The sequence below is a fragment of the Lupinus angustifolius genome, chromosome LG18 (assembly GCF_001865875.1).
Source record: "Lupinus angustifolius cultivar Tanjil chromosome LG18, LupAngTanjil_v1.0, whole genome shotgun sequence".
Lineage (NCBI taxonomy): Eukaryota > Viridiplantae > Streptophyta > Magnoliopsida > Fabales > Fabaceae > Lupinus > Lupinus angustifolius.
The window spans coordinates 778,380-803,800 of NC_032026.1; the positions used below are offsets into that span (position 1 = coordinate 778,380).

Genomic DNA, 25,421 nt, shown 5'->3' on the forward strand with positions numbered 1-25,421 from the left:
ACATTGATATTCATGCATCTACTCAATTTAGAAGGTTATCTTTTAAGCTTGTTATTCTTGTCTTCTTGAGGTGTTAAATCCTAATCGTAGGTTTGTCAATTTTGTCTCAAACTAAGCCAATTTTGTCTCAAGTTAAGTGACACATTTTGAAATAGATTAGTTCCTTATCAAAAAATAGTGAGATAATAACTTTGGTAGTATCAAAAAAGTCCAACCCTTTCTTATTGGACCTCATCCTAATTAGCCTTGTCTCGTAACTTCTGCTCTAAAAGTGTGTCAAGTCTAAAAAATTGTTCTTATTATTATTTATGCTTGAGTAAGAGATATACAAATCGTGTTTTAACTTACCAGTTGTCCGCTATTACCATACATCATTAGATCAATTTTTTTTACCGTAAAATTTAATTTTAATAATTATGTACTTATATATTTCTGCAGTTAAGAAATATTAACTTTTAAATAAGTCATACATTTATTGTATTTAGAATAAGAAAAACCCTTAGACAGACAACCATTCATAAATGATCTAATTAACATTTACTTATGTTCTTTTTACTAATGGATGAGTCCTAACCCCAAGAAAAAAATTCCATGGAAAGAATGATGTGCATAGATAAAAATATGTGAATTTATTCCCTTCCCAACAAACATAATGAACCCTTAAAAGAAACATAATTAACCCTTAAAAGAAACATAATGAAGGGAGACATTACCATAACACCAAAAAATTGGTCTCATATTCTTGAGAAATATGTGTTTGTTTCAACTCCATTATTTTACATACATACAATTCAACTTTCACATCAATATACTATGGGAGAGGATTTACTTAATCCAATTCATTTTTCACAATCTAATAGTTTGAATTAGTAAGTAGATTTAAACTATTAGATTTTCCTAAAATTGATGGCTAAAACGTAAAGTAAATTTTTTAAACTCATTCTTAGAGTAACTCATCTCCTCTCATGTAACTTAACTTAGAGGTACTATAATTAATTGCTTGTGGCAATCTCTCTCCATCATTCTTAGCTAATAAGTCACATTCACATTCTTGCAAATGTAAATCATAGTAATAACTTCTTCCTCACTTGATTCTCTTCATTATAAGCTAAGTCTTGAAGGTATAAGAAGAGAAAAGCTTGGGCATTTTCTTGGCAGAAGGTTTGACCAAGTTATTAATAAGGTAGGGGATAATTCTTCTAATCACTTAAGAGCCTTTATAGGTTAATTGGTGGGTTTGCTTGATTTTTTGTAATGATTAAATGTTGTTATTTGTGTGCCTAGTGTTTCATTGAAGAAAGGGTTTGATTAATGTTGTCATTATTTTATTTAAATCAAACCGAAGTTTTTGGTTCTTGAAAATGGTTTAAAGTTTGTTTTGATAAAAAAGATTGAATTTTAATTTTTAAATGCCAAGGGAAACAGGTTGACCGACTACATGTCAAAGTTTAGTTTCGAGACATATGATGACTTGAAGTTCTGGGATTCTCTATCTATAGGAGCGCTCAACATCTTCCATATGGATCTCACCCCGATGTTTTAGCCTTTTTTTTATTCTTCTTTCCATTGTGCCAAAAAATGGTGAGATGGCTAACATGCATAGTGTATGCCTGTTGTTGAACATTATTTAAACTAATTTGTTGTCTTGGATTCTTGCATGCATATTGATTTTTATGAGTTGTTGTCCTTAGTTTGAAATAAAAATTTGTGTGAAAACATAGACATGTTATATTTTGAGATAAATCTATTTGTTTGTTTGGTGATATTATTTATAATTAATTTTAACTAAAATTATATTTTTAATATATTGTCAATATTTTATTGGTTGTTTCTACTTACATATATTTTCACATAAGTATTTATCGAGGCCGAATGGCTCTAACATGTTAGTGAGGAAAAGTTTTAATTGTTATATACTTGGTATAGTAATGTCAGGGTGTTATTGAATTTTTGGGGTTGGAATTTGTAGGAATCAAAATGTGATAAGTTTTATTTTTAAGCAAAAGAGTCAAGGAATTCCGTGATTGATTGAGTTAAGCAAGAAGTTTGTAAGGTAATAGAAGCCGGAGAAAAACTTATACGAAGACGCATTTAACACGTCATATTTAAAGATAATTATATTTTATAGTTTTTGATATTATTGTTTAAGATTAAATTAAAATATTAATGTGTTGTTATTATGTCATTGGTTATCTCTATATGGTTTTATCTCCATACAAGTTGTTCGAAGTTGTTTGAAATAATTATTTTGTAAGAGAAACATGTTTGGTGAATCAGCATCTTAAAGGATTCATTAAACATAGTGCAATTGAGTTTTGAACCAAGTTATGGACTTAATAACAAATTTAATGATGTGAAGTGATTGAAAGGAAGATGTAATGTGAAATTGGAATGAATAAGGTGATGATGATAATTATTAATTAAAGGAAGTAGCATCAATCAATTAGTTAAATGACTTCAGATTGAAATCATCTCTAATACTAAAAAATAAGGTAAATAGAAATTTCATATATTTTATTTAAAAATAAGTTAAAATTTAGATGGTTAGAAATAATTTTATCAAATGTTACTATCTCCCTTAAGTTACTAGACTCTCATTATATGAATGTGTTTCTGCATACATGGATGTGAACAATGACATTTATTTTACATGTGTATGATTCTTTTTGTTACATTTTATGCTTTTCTTACTTAGGTTGTTATAAGTCATTTGTTGAATAAATAATCCAATGGGTCATTTTGAAACAATTGGAAATACTATGAAAATTGTGATAAGAATTATCTGTTCTATAATTTTTCTGTTTTTATGTCCCAAACCAATCAAACTTCACGAAATAATAAAATATTAATTTCTGTTTTTATAATTTTTCTTTTTAAATGTAGAGAGTTTTTTCATTGGTTTGAGACACCAAATAGGACATGAATGTGGACATGTGATCCCCATCCGAAAAAAATTAGGAAATTGGATGAGACTTATCTAACATATCCATTTAGAGATCAACAAACCATATGTTTCACTATATATGGTTGATACAATCCATGCCATGTGTGTAATTGGGATATTAGACTAGACTATACATGAACATTAAGATTATGTCATATCACAAACATTTTTTGTCATTTTGACAAGAATATGTGTTGCTATATATTACTGATTGCTTGTGATATTAAAATAGAATTTTAATATTATTGTTAATATTACAAAAACCTATATGATCATAAATCAAATGGAGATATCAAAGTTTAAGTAGTAAAACACAAAGGTTGCATTTGGCACTAAGCATTCTAGTTGGCACGAGTTTGGCATTCTTTTCATTAATGGATAGACAAATACACTCAAAACAAGAAGAAAATATTATATGATATGACACTTTTATCCTTAAGATATATTGAGATGACATTTTTATCCTTATATATAAGTGCAAAAATGATTACTTGTCTCTTTATTAATGAAGAAGATCCTAACTCAATTGTCATGAGCATGCCCTACAAATCAGTTACACAAATAAACAAATGGGAGAGGAAGAGTGAGGGAGAAAAAATGTTTTTTCTCTTCTTTTTCTACACAAACAAATAACACATAACTCAACTTTGTTTCTCATCTATTTCTTTCTTTTCACTCTCTTTCTCACATATTTCAGTCTCTATCTATATTATTTTAAATATCATTAATGAAAATACCATACAAAAAAGGAACAAAATTAGTCAACAAAATATCATTTTAAAATGAAATAAGTGGTGAAATGTCAATGTGAGCCTTGCATACATGGTAACATAATCATAGCTATTTATCCTTAATATGCCATAGCCAAAGCAATAAGCATTATAATTAATGAATACAATTATAAGTAATTTATGTTCCTAGCTTTCATGCTATAATACCAATACCATATTTGTCAAAATTGAGAGCATAGCATAGGAAACAAAAACATGCATACTTGAAATGACAATCCAAAACAACACAATAGGAGAATGTCTCAAAGATCCTCTTGTAATGGTTATCTTATTTCATTGGTATATGTCAATTTCAACTTCACCAATAGCAAACCCAATGATAGGTATATGTCAATTTTGTCTATCATTGCATGATGTAACATATATAGAGAGATAAAAACAGATTTACAAAACATAAGTACATTCTCTAACTTCATGGTTTAATGCCAAATATTAGGGGCAAAGTGTTTTTTTTTTCCTTCAAATGAATGTTAACCAATATTAAGGAAGGACAAAAATAATGGGTTATTAGAATAATGTGGTTGTAATCTGTTTTTTAAATTATTTTATTTTAAAGTAGGTACCATATGGCATTAGTAGGAACATGATAGTGCATGCTATTTTTTTTAAAAAGATTCATTTTAGAAACTTTCCAAGGAGAGTAAATTTCTCTCAAATATTATTATAAGAGTAAAGGATTGATATGTTAATCTAAGCTTCTAGATATAACTAAAACAGAAATGTTTTAAAAAAAATCCAAGATTGTATATAAAACTTGAATATCTTATTTTGGAAGCATTTATCAAAAACAAAACAAAAAAGGTCATACAATTTCTCTTACTTATTATTTCCCTTTTCTCTTATCCCAAATTATACAAAGATAAGTATAACATTGTTGTAACTACAATATAAAAGGGTAAAATATGATGGGTGAAACTCCCATGATCCTATCCATTATTAAGGGTAATAGCCATAATGTTGAGGTACTAAAAAGAGTTTTAGTCATCTAAGTGTATAGAATAATAAGATCATTTATATTCCTACTATCAGACAATTATATAAGCGTGTATCATGACCGGCCACACAACTCAAACTATAAAAGGGCCTATTGTACGCGGCTCCCATTTAGTGGGGTCTAGAGAGGGTAGATGCACACAACTCAAACTATGAACTCGATTAATAATGATGCAAGTTTGACAAATAATACATGAAACGACCCTAAAGCAATTAAGTTTAGTCAAAACCCAGCAAGACCAATTCATGAGAAAAACTAAAGTAAACTAAAATGATGTTTCCTTAGAAAGGTTTATCTTTGCAGCCTCAGCAGCTGTTTTTTCTGTTTGAATCTCAGCCAAAGCATCAATTTCAGCTACAGTATATAAACATAAATTATGTCTCCTTAGAAGGCCCTTTCTTTGCAGCTTCAGCAGCTGCTTTCTCTGCTTCAATATCAGCCACAATGGCATCAATTTCGGTTTCCTCAAGCTGACGCAGACCGTGCTCCTTAGTCACCACAGCAACTTCTATATTCTTGCCTCCACTCTCAACAACCTAATTACAAATGGCAGCAACAAAAAGTCGTAACTCGTAATGTAGGACGCACTTCCCAACCTATAATAAGTTACAAGCCCACAATAGTACTATAATCATGCAGCAGAAATAGATCATATTACTTGCTCCATTTCATTGTTTGATTGTATAAGCCAATGTATAAACATCAGATTCATCAGGTTTTGTTACTCAATTGTCTGAAATATATGACTTTGCCACGTGATTAGAATATTATTACAAGTTGTGGAAGACACACCATGTACATAAAGGTTTTGAATGCAAGCAAGACATGATGTAAATGTACTATAATAAAATGTTTCTTCAAATCAGAATGACCACTTTGCAACCGTCACTCTTCTCAGGTGTATAATATCCCACAAAGATTTCTTCCTCTCCGAATCATGTATAAGACACCAACTATTAAGGGTCTGTGTGGGAGTTAGTTTTTGGAAGAAAAGATAATACATATTTTTTCAATAGTAAATTAAGAAAGTTATATGATGTTTTAAAAATGAATAAGGAATAGACTGATAAATTATTATGAAATCAACCTTATCATTCTTTATTTATTTATAAAAATATTATATAACTCTAAACTTAAAATTGAAAATTATGTCTCCCCTTTCTTTCCAAAAACCAACTCCTAAAAGACTTTAAGAGTTCAGGTTTTGGAGCTAAACAAGAAATACAAAGGTGAATAACAATTTACGAATTCTACAAAAAAATAAATCTGTTTAGGATAAAATAACAAGAAAAGTGCTCACATGCGTCAATATATGTCTAACCCATTAAGCAATCTTAGAACAATGTTATGACATTGGCTAATTGTTTCTAAACGAGAAACATCTAACAAAAAATTCTAAATTAAAATTCTGTCAAAAGACAATGGAGAATTAAGCTCCAACGGTTACGGTGAACAGCTACACAAGCTTTACATTCAAACAAGAACATGATACTACACCATCCATGCTAAAAAAATGAGTTTTTGCAATAGACTTTGATATCCAAGAATATTCCATGGAATTGAAAAATCTAATGTTGGTATATTGCTGTGCTTAGAATTTTAGTTAATTTGTGAAGTGGCTGTTATCTTGCATCCATGCCTAAGAAATTTAGAAATAATCAAATAAAAATAAGCAATGTACAGCTTAATGAGCTTATAACAAACAACTCATGACACTATCTCCACTAACTTACACCTTGTATTTTTCTATTACTCTATTTCCAAATGAATACCTTTTCAATCATGTAAACCACAAATCCTCACAAATATATTACATAATCTTTTTGTTTTTCATATATTCCTTTTGGATTAGGTTTCACTCTTGCACAGTAGTACAGAAATGCTCACACAGACTTTTTAAGTCAATATTATATGTCAATACATAAACAATCTGAATTTCGGAACTATTCGACATCAAAAAGTCTTGAATACATTCCACGCAACCGTTTAAGGAGTAAAGTGGTTGCAATGATTAAAATTTTGACTGTATGGTATGTTTACTTTCATAAAGAACAAAATAGTGAACAGATATTTTGCAAAAACGTGTATTAATGAATAAGGACATGAATGATAGAAACATCTTAGAATGTAAAATGGAAGTTTAGGCATGTACATTAAAACAAAGGTGACATCTAGAAAATCATAAGTAAAATTTGTGCTTTAATCGACTGCGAATATAAATTTCTAAAAAAAAAGTATGTATATATATATGTTTGTATTATTGAGCAAGTATGATGTATTATACTACATATTGTTCCTTTCCATATAAGGCCAGAAAGTATGTCTATACCAAGAATCAGAAAGAGGCGAGATTTGAAATGTACAAAGAAAGGTTACTTAACACCATGCAAAACTACATGAAAAAGTCACTTCAGCCCAGCTTCTCAAGTTAAGCATATGAATGGGTATCTATCTTACAAGTAGATGATTTATGAAAAGTTCATCCAAGGAGCAGAGAAGGACAGTGCCTTCGTTCTTTAGCAAGAAAAAAGACTTTTACAGGTTGCAGCAAAAATGATCCATATCATAGAGATTCGACCAAGTTTTATGTTGGTTGTATCGAATGCCTAACACAACCTTCACTTTTTATCTGGGGGCTTAGGACCGGCTATGTATAGCAGCAAACACACAAGTTTATGTAGCAGCAAACACACAAGTTTATGTAGCAGCAAAAATAACCTAATAAATAATAAATCCATGTATGCTTTCACAAACATTAAAAGAACAAATGAACTCACTTCAAGCAATGCCCGGATCGCCAATTTGATAGTTTCTTGCCCAGAAACTTCTTTATAGTTCTTCTCTAGGAACTCCCGAATAGAATTTGAGTTTCTCCCGGTTGCATTTGCTTTCCAAGCTGAAAATGTACCAGAAGGATCTGTTTGGTACAGCGACGGTGTACCAGAGTATGGATCAAATCCAACAATCAAAGTCGAAAGACCAAAGGGTCGCACACCACCACTTTGTGTGTATTTTTGCTGAAGACCAGCAATGTAACGAGTAATATACTCGACGGTGACTGGATCCTCAACAGTAAGCCTATGACTTTGACATTCAACTCGTGCCTTGTTTATAAGGACGCGAGCATCGGCTTTTAGTCCTGCACAAGCAAGTGCAATGTGATTATCCAGATTCACAATCTTTCTCACTGATCTGCAAAACAAAAAAAGCAACAAGGTAGTGAGAAAAATCAAACACTATCATCCACAAAAATTACAAACCCCCACATTGCTTAAATTGAGGTATTGCGGTCATTACCACCGTCACAATTTTTTTTTGATTAAAAAATGTTTTTAATTTGATGGGTACAGAGGGTGAGCTTGGTGCAACAGTTTGTTGCCTAGTGACTATATCATGAGTTCGAATTCCGAAAACAGTCTCTATATTTGCAGGTGGCTGCATACATATATCCTTCCCATACAGATTTGCAAGTCGAGTTTTGGAGAGGAAGAAATGAAAAAAGAAAGGCTTTAGAGTCATCTCATCTCACCATTGTATTTAATGGCCCCAAACCTTCAATTTCCTTCCCCTCCTAAACTCGACTCGAAAAAAGACTTTCGGAGTCTGGTATATTGGGCCGCCTTTTTTTTTTTAATTTGATGATGCAGCCCAAATGCTATTTCACAGTATACTGATGCGGACACATCATTGTGATTCCGTGTCAATTGCGGTGTAATGCGGTTACGAAGCCATAAATCTGATCACCCCTAATTGAGTTTAAAATGAATTTACCATTATATCCTTAAAAAGTAAAAGAAAGAGATAAACCTAGAGTCTTGTAATTTAGCGGTGGATTTCTTCTCGACGCCGAGGACGACGTTATCGGAGCCGCGAACACCGACGGCGGCGTTACCCTTACGAACAGCTTCGAGTGCGTACTCAACTTGGAAGAGATGGCCATCAGGTGAGAACACTGTGATTGCTCTATCGTACCTCGCCATTGATGATTGTGTTTCGATTCTGATTCAAATTTTCTTCAATGTTTAAGGGAAAGTGTATTTCTTGCTTCTTCTTCTTCTTCAACAAGTTTAGTATATTCTTGGGCCTTTACTTTTTTCATAAATAACAAAGGAATAGCCCATTCTATAATGTACCACTCTTTATTTTATTTTTCACTAAAACTCGACAATGTTTGTGGAACTAATGTCTTAAGATTTTGGTTTTGGTTCAAAATGTGCGTCTCACAGACTCTCCACTCTTCCTATACCCATGTAACAATGGAACTCCCTCCCTGTTGCAGTCTGGTCTAACAAGCACGTTTTTTATTTTCTGGATTGAAACAAATTAGAATTCTTAATTCTCTACGATGTCGGGGGATGAAATATTTCCAGGAAGGAGCAAATCATAATTATTTTTTCTTTCTTTTCTACATTTTTCTATTATATTAGGTATTATGAGATAAGTTATCATTTTTCTCACTATTAAAATTGATATTATAATTGTAACATGTGTTATATTTTTTTAGTTTTTAGAAATATTTTTATAAAAAATTGTTACACATGTCATAATTTTAATGATTAGAATATATAATATATATACTTTATTTTCTTTTCTTATTCATATACTTAAGAGTTGATACTCAAACTTAAGAATCTTGTATTTTCTTTCTTTGTGAGGTCCTTCATTCTTTTCACAAAAAGAATGGTATGACATTTGAATGTTAACTATGTACAAATAATATTACTCTCTTCTTTCATACACCACATTCTCTTCATATCCCTCTTCTTGCAATTCCTACATCCAAAAATGGTTTTAGAGAAATATTTGTAAAAATAAAAAAGTTGTCCATTGTGAATAAAAAATTGTCATCAACAACATAGATATTAAATAAAAAATTTCCAATTCTAATAACTAAGAATGTAATTATGTTAAATACTTGGTAGAGAGAGTTGTCATCATTGTAGAAAAAGGAAATTTACACTTTGATTTAATTACACTTATTACCTTTTGTTTTAAGAAGTTGCAACAAAAATATCAATTGTGTTGATAGTTAATCATTTTAGTAATCTATATATGATAGTAAAAATACAATTGTTTAGTTTTAATTCAGTCATCCTAAAACTTGAAACCAATAATTGCATGAAAATACACTCATTTTCATTGAAATATAATAAGTCTTTTGATATAAAATGAATCTATTGCCTAATTAAAACAAACTCATTTTAAGGAATCCTTGTTTTGAGGCATAACATAACCTTAATGTAACACAATACTAAACTCTGTCTTTCCTCACAAAGTAAAAGTGAAAAGTGATTATAAAAGCACTTAAAATATGATGCTAACTAAACCAAGGAACACTCATGATTTGAGACCAGAACATGAAATTTCCAACATTCATCACTTTTCTTACTAAAAATGATTGAAGTTATCACATCAAATCAATATAAATATACATTAAACATCAAATTATGCTACAATGTTTCTACCTATAATATACAATAGAAGCTGCAAGTAATGAATACCAGTATTTGATGTTAGGATGATCTATCTTTGATTGAAAAACTGCAGCCATAAATCACTTAAGACTTTTTAGCCTTTAACTCAGCAGCTGCAGCTGCAGCTTTAGCTGCAGATTTGGCCAGGGTGGTAGGTTTTATAACGCTCTTCGGATTAAGAGCTTGCCGAATCTTGAAAGCAGCCCATGCAGTACCCACAGCATGCCCTGCAGCACCAAGTCCTTCAGTTGTTGCCTTAGCAGCTTCTTCCCCATATCTGCAGTATACACATAGCCAAATTGTTCTCAACTGTTAGAGAAGAACAATCGTATTCCAGCCGAAATTCCGAAAGCAAGTCATGGGAAATTGAAAGTAGTAAATTAAGGAAAATGAATTTCATTCGGGTTACAAATGCATCAATTGTATAGCTTTACCTGTGATTGACAAGTTCAGTTGTCACAGTAGATGATGTTGACATCACATTTTTCCCTGCTACTTCAATAGCATCACACACTTTGCCTATTTATTTAAGAACAAGAGAAAGAAAGTTATGAGAATTTGGAAAATAAAAAGGCTTCCATGACATACCTAAACTATGACATAAAAGCATCATTATAATAATTAACTAGTAGGATAAAGCTGGTGGATCTTAAAGTCCAAAAATGTTCAAAATTGTTGGGTAAATGAACAAAAATGTTTAAAGTCTGGTTTTGTAGGAGATATCAACCTACTTTATATGAACTGAGCAAGGAGCTTAGGTGAAAAGTAAAATGATTTTTAGTTGCTCTAACAGGAATCACTTATGCAGGCACAAGAACCTTAGTGACTGATCAAACAATTTACCGTCACAGACGAGAACATTTCATGAAGTATACATGTTTCCAACATCAGTTCATAGATCCTACTCTTGCAAAAGAACTTTATTCATCTGAGACAAGAATGACTAGTGGCATATATAATCTGGATTTCCATAATCCTTTGTTGATTTATATATAACTTGTAATTGAAATAGTCAACAAATATGGTTGTTGATTTACATTCATTTATAAAGTTATCTAACTATATTACTTTTAGCAAAATCATGAACTGCTATGTTGGGTTTTCTACACTAAGTTCACATTAAACCTGGTGAAGACAAGAATTTCATGCTAGCCTTACAATGCAAATGCGTTATTTCGCCCAATCGCTGTTTTTTCTCAGCATTCCTGAAATTTTCGGAACATCTCAGCCTGGCATATAGGTAAAGCTATTCAGACTTTCAATAGTCTGTTCATACCCTTTATTAACACAATAATTATACAAAAGAAAAAACTAAAAGTATGACTTTATGATTAATTAACCGGAACATGAATATGCAATTTTGAGCATCAATAACATTACCTCATTTGTTTAACTAAAACTAAGATTTTTACTATCCGATGTTGTCGATTTTTACTATCCGATGCTTCATCTAGTGATGTTGTTGCAGCCCCTCCATGTTTTAGTAACAATAATAATCTGAAGAAGCTAAAAGGATCAACTTATTTTCTTAGTTTTTACTTCAAATTTTATCTTAAGAAGATGGAGGGTTATCTATATATTCCTTTCTTGGTGGATAGGGTTGGATACTAGGACTTAGAACTCAAACATTTCAATTATGAATGTAAAATCATAAGCCTCCTAATAGCTATGGATTAAGATAACTGACATACTGAATCCATCCAATGATGCAAGTACTACTTCTCCTGGTAGAAGGCTGAAAAATTTCTTTCCAGCTTTCGAATTTGCCACTGAACTAGTGAAAAATCCGGAAACCTTCACGACCCCGGAGAGGACACCAGTTGCCACATTCTCTGTCATTTTAGTCACTCTCTTAACCCTATATCAGCATCAAGCCAAAGAACATAATATTAGTTATGAACTTAGATATTACTGTTACATAATTAGAACATAATATTTATAGTTAAAAGTTAAAACACACATTAGTTATTTGTGTTAGTTAACATGCTTAGACATAAGCACTTCTCATTCCATCAACCTCATCAGTATTAAAAAATGCTTTGAGGACAGAACCAATAGAAAGTTAGAAACTACACCTAAGCATAATTACCTGGTTAAATCATTTCCCTTATATATCGCATACCAAATTCAGCGTCTCGTATATTAGATACCGAGTTCGTGGTCATAAAGAAAATCGTGTAATAATAACATAAGAAGAGTTAAGAGAATAACAACACAAAGAGTTCTACTGTCCAAATTATGTCCAACACCAATGAAAACATGTCATATCAATTAAAAAAAATTGAAAATTCATTAGTTTTTTATGTTTTAACTTCATTTCCGAGGTGCAGGATTGAGATAACAAATTTTTGTTCGTAACAATATACCTTTTGATCCGCTTCAAGGTTTCTGGACTTATCTCTTTTTGCTCAGTAGAACTCATCCTCTTCTTCATAACCTCATTTCCCCATTTCAGTCTCTCCACAGTCACATCTCCACACCACAATATCCCCTTAATCAATTGCCCTGAACCGGTCGCGATCAACCTCGCCGCGGTTCCACTATAATCCTCCACATTGGGAGCCAATGTGGTCCAATATGCAGCACTCTTCTCCGCCATCAAATCCTTATTTTTCTCCGATTTCAAATCCGATGGCGAAATCTCTTTCGCCATCGAATCATCCAAAGCCTCTCCCTTCTTCTTCGCCTTCTCAGACACCTTCTGCAAAGAGAAACTACTGCATTCGCTTAAAACCTTATCCAATTCCTTCAACATATCCTCTTGCCCCTTCGACGCAATCGTTAACCCATAGCTCAAGAAACTAGGAACTTTATTCTCTTTCTTTTTCTTACGATCTTCTTCTCCTTCCTCGTCGCTGGAATCAGAACCCTCTTTGTCAGGGTCCTGGTCAGGGACACGGAAGGAGAAGAAGTAATGATTGTCATCAACCTTAACCGCTGCTTCGTCCTTCGCCAGAGGCCATTGGATTTCGTCCGCAACGCGGGCGAAAACCGCTATAACATTTTGGCCCTGGTGAAGGCAAACAACGGAGAAATCGCCACAGGCGAGTTCGACGCTGTACTCCTTATCAATGAGGTGGAGAATGGCGCCGGGAACGGTGATGAGGACTTGCTCGGTGGCTGGTGGAGGAGCTGACGGAGAAACAATGGTGTTGGTTTCCGGGAAGAGATTTTCACAGAGTTCGTTAACGTCGATTGAAGGGTAGAGATTTGAGGAAGAGATTTGATTTGGGTTTGGATCAGAATCGATTATTTCTGGGTAGAGAGAATTTTTTTGGTTTGGATTTTGAGACGCCATTGTTGAATTTTTCAGAGTTCGAAGTTCTATGGTGATTTTTTTAGAGGGAAAAAAGAGAATAACAGAATAGTAGTTGAAACGGGTAATAGAATAAAGGACACGTGGCGGAACAGAAATTGTTGTAGATAAAATTCTGACAAGCTTTAACGAAATGTCCCGCGTGATAATCGGTAATAACTATGTTGTTTATTTCTGGTTGACAAAAAGGTACGAACGAGTGTTGGTTACGAACGATTGTTGGATCAAGTGGTACATGTTTGCCTAATTCTCTTTAAGCAAGGTTTCAGGTTCGAGTCTTGTGGATAAAAAAATACTCACTAGAGAGTTATGTTCTCGGTTCAGACAAGATTGCCTCCAGTACGAGGATACCAGTGAAAAACTAAAAAAAAAAAATTGACAAAGGTTAATTATTATCCTCTTTTCCCATTTTTATTATTTTTTTTGGGTACTATTTGTCTCATATTATCGAATTAGAAAAATCTCTCGTATTAAGTTTAACCGATTAAAAATGAGGTAGTCAATTTGATAACAATGATGGTGCTACATGGGAGTCAGAAACAAACAGCATGAAGTTGAACCCTCAACAAATGACAATGACAAAAAGCATTTTAAAACATGAAGGCTTGCTAAAGAATACAAAGATATATACGAGAATACAAAAATAATAAAGGACAAACATTTAGAGCTATTAAAAACATTTTTAAACTAAACAAAAAAAATTAGTTGGAGGAGGAAATAGTCCATCTCAAAACAAAATTATGATCAACAACAAAAAGTCATCAATTAATAAATGAATATGTTCCACCACTAAGTTCAATTTCTTCTAGTAATAAAAAATATTAATGATATATGTAAAGAAAAGATTTTTTTTGTTTGTTATTTCTATTGCAATAATTTCCTCTCAAAAATAGGGTTATTTGTGTAAAAGACTACGAGTATAGATATTATGTATTTAAATAGTTGAGCACTTGACTACTATAAAAACAAACTATTCTTGATGCACACGATAAAGATAATTATAATGTTATTTTATACTTTATAGTATTCGTTGAGAAATGTTAGTGTACTAGACATAAAATACAATTAACTACTCTATAACATAAGTTTGAGATCCAAATCTCAAACCGTGATATTGATAAGTAAACATCTATTGTATTATAAGAGTGTGTCATTACATGTGATACTTTTATATATTTAAATTTAAAATTTAATAATAAAATATTTTTCTGACAAATCAATAAAAGTGACACACTTTTTGGGATAGAGTATGTGCTCCCGATATTAATGGAGCAAATTGATTGGAGTGATAAAAGGTTTAATTAAGAACCGGTCCAATCCTTTCCTCTCTTTAGGTCACCATTTCCATGCATGTGTAGTTGTTGATTGTCTGAATTGTAACTCTAAATTTATATTAACTAATAATTATGAATGCTCTAAGTGGTGTCATCCTTGCTTTTCTTAATCAAAGTGTCATTACATTTGTAAAAGTATAAGAGATGTAAGAGTTGAAAGTGACTAGATGGGTTATTAGGGTTTTGATACAATGAAAAATGTAAAAATATATAAAGTTACTAATATTTAATTTTTTAACTATATGACATATTGTGATTGGTATGTGATAGACTTTAGAATATATTAGAGGATAACAGATTTTTGTCCCTCATACATAGCTTATGATTTTTGTCCCTCAGATCCAATCATCTCAAAAAACTTATCTAACCTAAATAGGTTAGACTTGGACTTCATAAAACTCTATTAAACATAACATACAAACCTATATAATATTATATATTTATATTAAATACTGTACATCACATACACATGAAATAAATAATATCTAATTCCTATAGACAGTTTTGAAATTTGACTATTACATTTGTCAATTTAAGGTCATCCTATAGTTTATTTTAATGCATATTAGTCTATTAAATGTTTTAAATCATATCAAGACTTTTAAAAAGACCAAACTTATGTATGAAAATAAGTTAAATAGTTAAATAAGTTATAGTTAGACTATAATACATTAAGTTATAGTAAATCTAAACTATTATATGTCTATAAAATTGATGGCTAGAATGAAGACTAAGTTTAAAATACTTACTCTTGAAGTAAATGGATCACTCCCTTAATATATTATAGTCTAAGTATAACTTATATAACTATTTAACTTATTTTCATACATAAGTTTGGAGGTTTTCGAAAGTCATGACAGTCTCATGAGTTATCTTTACAAACATTTTTGTCTTATTGTTACATTTTATACATATTATTTTAACACAATTAAATAGTTATTTTTCTATTGTGTATGTTAGGAACACATATATTTGTATCAAGTACGACCTCGATTAGCGGATTGTGCACTATACCCAAAAGCACAATTTGGGCAATATTATTAAGGTACTTGTATTCTAAGCAATTCAACTAACATTCACTTGATTGTATTTTGGCACCTACATTTTACATTTATAAGGGTTGTTTAGATAATTTATTAATTTGTTATTAGTTTATCCTTATATAACTTTTCCTTCTATAAATAGGATTAACTTTTGCTTTTGTATTGAATTTATTCAACTAATCAATAAAGATGAATTATTTCATTTCATTCCATTTCTGTCAATCCTTTTTCATTCTGCTTCACTCTCTAATCTCAAACAAGAAGTGTTATTCACTTCAATTCTCATTCATGAAAGAATCTTGGATATTCTTTTAATCATTAAAGCAATAGAATCCACAAATATTATTATAGCAAAATAAGACGAATAATTATATGTTGTAACATCTTACTATAGACCTGGTGGAAAATGTTATTGACTTACTGATAATAATAATAAATGTGAAGATTTACATAAATTAAAGATTTTCCAATTTATAATTTGTGCATGTTTAAAGTAATTAAATTAGAAAGTCTCATCCATCTCTTAAATTCAATTTTCCTAATCCACGCTTCAAACTGGAGCAAAAAAAGACTCAAAGAATGTATGTACCCGAGAAACAGTCTAAATACAAAGTTTCATAATTTCTTCTTCCAGGACCACGCAAGCCTAGTCATCAACTGGTTAAAAGAAGAGAATAAAATAATTAATGTTATACGGAGATAAATTATTTTATTTCACCACTAAAATTATGAGATTTGTTATATTTAAATATTTTTTACAAAAAAATTTCTAAAATAAAACAAAACAATAGGTTGAATATAATTTATCTTCTCCTAAGATGAAATAATTTATTCCCTTAAAAAACTGGCTTATACAAAATTTTATCTTGTGAATGAGAATAAAACATATGCTCTGATCAGTAAAAATATAACATGTATATTATTTTATTTAATCTTAAAAATATTTATGTAAAAAATGATTAAACATGATACATGTATGATTTAAGTGGTTAGAAGAAATAAATTATTTCCTTATACTATGAGATATTTTATTCTCTTAGAGAATATAATAAAATACTATAAAAATGAACAAACAAATAAGTAGTAATATCATTTTTATTATAGTAAAATATCTACTAATTACACAATCAATATATCATTTACTATTCATTCATATATTACTTATTTTAAAAGTTAACGATGATTAAATATAAATATAGATAATATAATACACCGTAAAAAAATTCTTACACAATTAATGTATACAATTTTTTTTATATTTCATAATGTCAATACTTTTAAGCCTAACAAAAACAGTAATATTCATGTACTATATGTATCATAATGTCAGTATAAAAATTTATACATAATAATTATATTATTTGGATTAATTTTATTTTTCTAAAATGTGAGTCTTAATAAAATATAAATAATAATCGAGATAATAATAATGTATAAAACTCATACATTATTAATACTTATTTTTTCATTTAATAATTAATTAAATGAAGTTGGTCTTCAATCATTTTTGTTTTCTTGGGATGTCCCATGTGCCAAGTGACTTTGACTCATGCAAATATAAGGGGGAAAAATGTATACACATATACTTTAATAATTTTATACACTATCAATATATAATTAGTTATTCCTATTTAATTATTATTAACTATTTAGAATAAATAAATGTAAATAATATAATGAATATATATAAATTTTTGCACATAAATAAATATATATATATATATATATATATATATATTAGATTGTATGATTCAGAATCTTCCACTGTTGAATAAAGAAAATATCCCATCAATAAAAAGAAAGGTTTGGATTCAAAATCCCAGCTCCCAAACACGGCACAATAGATAGTAAATATGGCTAGCGATCACGAAATTAAAACGCCTTTAAGTATGGACTTTTTCTTCTTAAAAATAAGCGCTTTTCCCTTTTTCTCTTCTTAAAAATAAGCCCTTTTTTTCTTTTTCTCTTCTTACAAACTAATAAGTGCTTTTTTTTATATTCATTAATTTTCAGTTCAAAGAAATTACCACAACGACGACGGCGCCTCCGGTTCTCGCAGCATATCTTCCTCACCGGAAAACTCGCCGTTAGGCGAAAATTCTCCAATCGAGCAAGTAGCGCTCACTGTTTCGGTTACCGACGATCCTTCTCTACCAACCTTAACATTCAGGACATGGTTTCTCGGATCTCTAGCTTGCGTTCTTCTCTCCTTCCTCAACCAGTTCTTCGGTTACCGCCGAGAGCCGCTCTCCGTGACGGCGGTATCAGCGCAGATCGCGGTGGTCCCGCTCGGCCACCTGATGGCGTCGACGGTTACGAAGCGAGTTTTCTGGAAGGGGAAGAAGTTCGAGTTCACATTGAATCCAGGGAAGTTCAACGTGAAGGAGCACGTGCTTATCACGATTTTCGCTAATTCTGGAGCTGCTAGTGTTTACGCCGTTCATTTTGTTACCGGTGTGAAAGTGTTTTATCGGAAAGATGTGTCGCTGGTGGTGGCGATGCTGGTGGTTTTAACGACGCAGGTGTTAGGTTTCGGTTGGGCTGGTGTTTTCCGTAGGTATCTGGTGGAACCTGCTGCTATGTGGTGGCCCCAAAATCTTGTGCAGGTATCGCTTTTCAGGTACGTATCTACTAAACAGATTTTTCATGCTCTAGCTTTTTGTTCAATCAGTTGAATTTCTAGATTTTTTATAACTGAATTATGAAAAAAATGACATGTTGTTCCATTATTCAGTTAAATTCTGGAGGATATTTTGCTTATTATTCATAGTTGAGAATTTATAGGTTAATTTTGAATTGAAAACTTTTCCATCCTCCTATATAATTTTTAACTCAAAAAATACTGAAAATTTGAACCCTTAAGAAGAATAAATTGGTATTACATATTAATCTCTGAAGATCCTATATCCCTATTTGTATCCCAAAGTAATCAAAATGTGTTATTTAATTGAAAATAAATTTATAAAAAATATAAATTAGTATTTTATATTATTTAGTGAAATATTATTGTGACACATGTACCCAGTCAAGTATAGTATTGTAGAAAGGTTGAAATCACTAAGTAGACGTTGCTAAGGCTCCATAGATTGTTAGATATTGTACAAAGTAAAACATTTCAATTCATGTGAGCTAAGTTGTTGGACATAGACCAAAAGGAATAAGTTGCAATGAGTTATTGAATAGGTTTAAAACCCAATTGGTTAGTATTAATAAAATTGGTAGTTTTTGGGAATCCCTTGTCTCTTTTCCTCGTGAGGATCAAAGAGGAAGAAAGGATGAACTTCAATGGAAGAGGAAGAAAGGACGAAGTCACGATTATGCTTTGTGGTCTATGTCGTGGTAGGGACCAAGTCCTAGGAACAAGCTAATTTATTTCTAACATTTTCTTAACATAATATGTTTCGTGCCTGTTTTGTTTTTTAGTACCCTAGCCCAGTTCTTATTGTTAGTGGCCAGGGTGGCCCAATTCAGAAAAACCATGTATACCTTACCCATTTTATTTAATTATACCTACTTTACATATAATATATGAGAAAATAATGTATGATGAGAGTTTTTACCAATATAAGAGTTTTTACATATTAGTATATCATCTATAATCATTTATATTAATTCATTGAAGAGTCAATAATGACAGAAATGAATGACGTATAATATATTGAATATGTATAAATTTTTATACTATCAGTATATAAATATTATACTCATAATATCTATAAAGGTATTCGTGCTCTAATTTTTTATGAGAATGTCAAACCTCCTACCCAATATGTATTCTTGTTGGTGCAACAGAGGGTCCCTTTGATAATTGATGTAAAACTGGAAAGATGCTTTGGCTTCAAATTCTAATCCATCCAAACAATAAATAAAAAACCATAATTAATAGCGCTACTATTTAGTTAAGATTTAATATTATCATAAGTGCTTTTTACACTATCAACAAATACTCACCATTCATATATTAGTTATTATTAATTTTCAAACAAAAGTATTACAAATCAATAATGGATGATATGCTGACAGGCAATATATAGATTTTAAACTCTTTTACTTATCCGATCACATGCATTCTAGTTTCTCACATCTAAGATACAAATTGTCTACTTTATCTTTTTCATTTATGTGTTTTTAATCCTATATATTTCTTGTATGATTTTTGATCTCCAACATACATGATTGTATCAAACTGGTTACTATGTTCATTTTTCATCCATTAAATTCTGTCGACATAGCCTACATGAAATATGTTGTCCAATATATAGCATCACATGTGTTGTTATCATGTAGTACCTAGGATTATAAGTTGTAATTTTGCTCCTTCTCTTTTATTTATTTATTATTATTATTATTATTATTATTTATGTTCGATTTGAATCCTCTAACTTATATAATATGCTAAAATAATCATCTTATAAATATACCTAACAATAGCAATATAATAACTTATCCAATCACAACCTCATTCAGAATTTAATGTGAAGTATCTAATTTCTAATGCATGACGGCAACGAACTAGAGTATGCTCACAAATAGAAAATAAATTGCAAAAGAAGTGGGAGAATAAGATGATCTTGAACATTGAATCGTGATCCCTCTTTGTTTTCTAATTTATAATTTAGCTAATAATAGTTTAATCAAATTTACCCAACCCATGTGGATGAATAAATATACATCAATTATTCTCCACAGATGAAAAAGATAAAAAAGAAAAATTATATTTTATAATTTTGGGTGTCACATGAGTGATACATATAAACATGAAAATAAGCCAGCTAATATTTTAGGCATGTCTTGGCTTAACCCATTTAGAAAATGTCATAAACATACTTTTTAAAAGCTTATTTACCTTACTAGACTATACTTGGAGATATGTATAAACCCATTATTAGTCCCAATTTAATTGTAATGTACAATTATTATTATTTATTACTATTTTTCTAAAGCCAAAATGGGAATAATATATATTCATATATAAGGAAATAGATTATTTCTTCAAACTCATTTAATGAGTAACCTTTATCATATTCTTAAAGTAAATATAAATATGATAATTGTTAGTTATTAAGTGAGTTTGAGAAGATAATCTCTCTCCTACTACCATGATATACATTATTCCTAACATTCTAAGACATAAAAGGCTAAAACATTAATCAAACAAGAGTAACTCAAAAGACATGTTCTCACTTCCCTATTCCAGAGTTAAACAAAACCAAATCCTTTATATTAGAAGTTTTGTATGTCTCTATATCTATCCAATAAGGTTTTGCCTAATAATAAATAATATATCTTATTTAATTTTTTATTAATTGTTATACTAATAATTTTAGATATTTGGCAAAACATTATCGAGTTGGTTTGCTATAGCGGCATAGAATTTTTTTCACAGTAAAGTTAACTCATTAGCATAATGTTGCCGCTCTAATTCACTCAACACCTTCAAACCACCACCACTGTTACCTATTTGAAGACTTATTTGGATGTAGTTCTCATGATTAATTTAAAAGTTTTATTGTATATAACACTTTAGGCCAAACTAATAAGCCAAGCCAACCTGAAAATAAGTCAAGTCATGCCTAGAAAAGAGCTTTATAAGTATATATGTCAGACTTTGAGCTTAAAAAAAGTTTTGTATGAAAGACTTATTGAACGCAAGGCTTTCATTTTACATATGTCATATCAATCCATCTGCATAAAAACAAATTTTTATTTGCTTTTTTAATATGTTTATCATAATAATGGGAAAATAAAGTTATTGTAGTGTTATAAATTGCGGTCGCGATTGCAATAATGGTTGCAGTTATTACGATTGCGGTTACTGCGCCTATTACGATGCGGATTGTAGTAGTTACAATGTAAATTATTTTATGATTAAAAAACTATTTTTGAACTCGATGCGGTTTGATACGGTCCAATGCGGTTGTGTTGCAGTCCCGTACAGTTACGTTGCAACCCGATGTGACCGCATCAGTGTGATTCAGAATAACACCACAATTGTAGTGTGATGCGGTTGCGGCAGTCACCCAATATTGCGGCCGCATCGCAATATTGCAGCCGGCTATTTAAATCACTGGTTGTTGTTGTTGCAATACCGTTATTCCTCAATCAATTTTACAAACCATGCATGACAATATAATTGATTTCAGGGCACTTCATGAGAAAGAGGGTCGGCCAAAGAAAGGGTTAACTCGAAATCAGTTCTTCCTCATAGCATTTGTTTGCAGCTTTGCCTATTATGTCTTTCCAGGCTACTTGTTCCCAATGTTAACATCACTTTCTTGGGTCTGTTGGATATATCCCACTTCTGTTATAGCACAACAGTTAGGTTCAGGGATGCATGGCCTTGGAATTGGTGCTATTGGTTTTGACTGGTCTAGTATATGTGCTTATCTTGGTAGCCCTTTAGCAAGTCCTTGGTTTGCAACAGCTAATGTTGCTGTTGGTTTTTCCATTTTCATGTATGTCATTACCCCTACTGCTTATTGGTTGAATCTCTACCATGCAAGAAGATTTCCCATTTTTTCAGATGGTCTATTCCTTTCTAATGGCAACAAATACAACATCTCAGCCATTACTGACTCTAACTTTCAGCTTAACAAAGAAGCTTATGAGCGTGAGGGTCCTCTTTATCTTAGTACCCTTTTTGCTATGTCATATGGGATTGGTTTTGCATGCCTTTCTGCTACACTTGTTCATGTATTGCTCTTTCATGGGAGGTAAGCAACATCTATAACTTTTCACAGTAAAACTTATTTTTCCATTGAAATATTTGCAAAGTATATATCTTAGTATAGTAGTTGAAGTATGTGTTTCATGGTCACAGTGATATATTGCAGTTAAGTAAGTCTGCTTTCAAAGAAAAGAAGATAGATATACATACGAAGCTTATGAGGAAATCCTATAAAAGAGTTCCTGAGTGGTGGTTTTTCTGTATTCTTTTGTTCAACATTACTGCAACTATATTCATATGCGAGTATTATAATGATCAACTCCAACTACCATGGTGGGGTGTGGTGTTAGCCTGTGCTATTGCCATATCATTCACCCTACCCGTTGGAATCATCAGAGCCACTACAAATCAGGTACAACCCAATGCTATAGATTACAATTGTTCAAATCCTTGATAACACTAAATTCTAAATTTAAAGTCAACTTTTTTTGTTAATACATCGCGCTAGCGCAATAGGTAGGTGCTAGTTTCCTCATAGTAGGATTCTGGCAATGAACCATTTCCAATTTTGTACCAATTTTATGTTTGATGTACAAATCTGTAGTTAATGATTGATGTGTATTTGATTGTTAATAGGGGATTCGTTCAACTTAAACCTGTTAACCACCTAGCACATACGATTAGCAACGAATCTATATATCATTAATCAAACATTAAAAATGGTATAAAAAACTTGAAGGAGACTATAGGGATCAAATAAACTAACTTGTGCAAAAACTGTCAATCTGTAGCAGTTGTATGTGTGCAGCTAAATTAATGATTTAACCTTAGATTTAGCCAAACTTAAAGGATTGAATGAGAAACCCTTCAAAAGTATTAGTATTACTATTACCACTTTTCTTTGAAGTTATGCATATAGTTTTATTCTATCTCTTGCATTATCAATTGGATGGTCTAACAATAATTTTTTTTCCTTGATGAGAAGTCACCAGCTTTGAATGTGATAACAGAGTACATAATTGGATACATCTACCCGGGATATCCTATTGCTAACATGTTGTTTAAAGTGTATGGCAATGTGAGTATGAAGCAGGCAATTTTCTTTTTGCAAGACTTCAAACTTGGCCATTACATGAAGATTCCTCCAAGAGCAATGTTTGCTGCACAGGTTTTCACACTACCATACAGAATTTCCTTCATCATAAATAGCAGAGAAAATAAAAAAGAAGCTACATTTTGTGTTATAGATTTTTCTTATTCTGAGTGGTCTTATATGTTGTAAATTTGTAATTATCAACCCTTTGCTTGCTTCTATTTTCATCTTCAGGTACTCGGCACCATCATCGGCGCAGTGGTACATTTTGTAACAGCATGGTGGCTCATGAACACTATTCCAAATATATGCAACAGGGAATTGCTTCCAACTGGTAGCCCATGGACTTGTCCTGGTGACCATGTATTCTATGATGCATCAGTGATATGGGGTTTGATAGGGCCACGCCGAATATTTGGAGATCTTGGGCACTACTCAGCCATCAATTGGTTTTTTCTGGGTGGGGCTATTGCTCCTTTCTTAGTTTGGCTAGCACACAAGTCCTTCCCAGAAAAACAATGGATTAAACTTATCTCTCTGCCTGTGATCTTGGGTGCATTAACTGACATGCCACCAGCTACATCAGTAAACTACTTCAGTTGGGTTCTTGTTGGATTTGCCTCTGGGTTTGTTGCATATCGTTACCATCGCGGTTGGTGGATTCGGCACAATTATGTTTTATCTGGGGCACTTGATGCTGGTTTAGCCTTCATGGGAGTTTTACTGTACTTATGTTTGGGCATGGAACATATCAACTTAAACTGGTGGGGTAGTAACTCAGATGGATGTCCACTAGCTTCATGTCCAACTGCTCAAGGTGTCCAAGCTAAAGGGTGTCCTCTTTACTGAGTTCCGAGTCGCGTTTGTAATACTAGTTGAGCTATACATAAATGTTTGCATAATTCTTCATTCTTGAATGTATGTAGAAGATTAGTATAAGAAACGGCGATCTAGTGGACGAGACTCTCACTTATACAAGTACAGGAAGGGTTGATATCGCAAGCGAAGAAGTTGTTTTCAGGTTTTTTTGTCGACTCATTGTATGGTACAGGTACAGATACTCATATAAAGTATAGTAGCTTAAGGATTTAAGATAGACATGCTTAGAAGTGTTGATTTTTGAATGGTTTTAATTCGAACTCCACTTGTTAATTAGAAGTATAGAAGAAAAATTATTTCTGGAACATTCCCAAAATTGTACATCAGGTTTGCTTCATAACCAGACGTATTGTTCACACATGTAAGTGATTTCTTTAACAACTCTCATTCATATGTAATTAGGTACTACATTGAATTTGCTATATTAGTCAATGTATGATTCATAACATTGCGGTCCTCTTTAAGGACCGACGTCCACGATGACTTTCACTCGATCGATACGGCTCGATGATAGTCATTTCTATTTTGGCAGATTCACTCACCTATCAGTATTCGGTAATATACGTTAATCCAACCTACAGGTGACCTTTTTCATGACACAACTCTCAACGAAATCACCAATTGTTAGGACTGAAGCACCTTAGGAGAGTCTAACCCAAAAGACTAATCTATTAGGTGTGTTAGCCTCATGACTTAAAGTATCACAATTGAGACTCCTAACAATGATACAATTTTCAGATGCTAACAAAATGATGTTATCTTTGAAGTTGTTGAAGAGGGACTCATTAAAATTTATTGTATATGTGGTGGAAGCTGTGTTGGTTTTCTGATAAATAGATTTTTGCATTCATGTAATGGTTGGCAAAAGCCAAAAGGGGTTACTTTT

The 25,421-nt window shown here is 31.6% G+C and overlaps 3 protein-coding genes across 3 annotated transcripts; 1 reads left to right on the forward strand and 2 right to left on the reverse strand.

Annotated features, from left to right (window-relative positions):
• LOC109332124 (proteasome subunit alpha type-7-like) lies at positions 4,867-8,802 on the reverse strand. Its single transcript, XM_019566957.1, has 3 exons — positions 8,537-8,802; positions 7,507-7,921; positions 4,867-5,265 (listed from the first exon to the last, which is right to left on the reverse strand). The coding sequence occupies exons 1-3, from the start codon at positions 8,707-8,709 to the stop codon at positions 5,104-5,106; spliced, it is 750 nt and encodes a 249-aa protein (XP_019422502.1). The 5' UTR covers positions 8,710-8,802; the 3' UTR covers positions 4,867-5,103.
• On the reverse strand, positions 10,088-13,565 carry LOC109332090 (protein EARLY-RESPONSIVE TO DEHYDRATION 7, chloroplastic-like). The gene is made up of 4 exons (XM_019566912.1): positions 12,570-13,565; positions 11,895-12,061; positions 10,638-10,722; positions 10,088-10,480 (listed from the first exon to the last, which is right to left on the reverse strand). Exons 1-4 carry the CDS (start codon positions 13,499-13,501, stop codon positions 10,288-10,290), a joined length of 1,377 nt encoding a protein of 458 aa, XP_019422457.1. The 5' UTR covers positions 13,502-13,565; the 3' UTR covers positions 10,088-10,287.
• On the forward strand, positions 17,649-24,928 carry LOC109333361 (oligopeptide transporter 7-like). Its single transcript, XM_019568822.1, has 6 exons — positions 17,649-17,783; positions 17,910-18,516; positions 22,040-22,609; positions 22,717-22,975; positions 23,549-23,731; positions 23,891-24,928. The coding sequence occupies exons 1-6, from the start codon at positions 17,750-17,752 to the stop codon at positions 24,503-24,505; spliced, it is 2,268 nt and encodes a 755-aa protein (XP_019424367.1). The 5' UTR covers positions 17,649-17,749; the 3' UTR covers positions 24,506-24,928.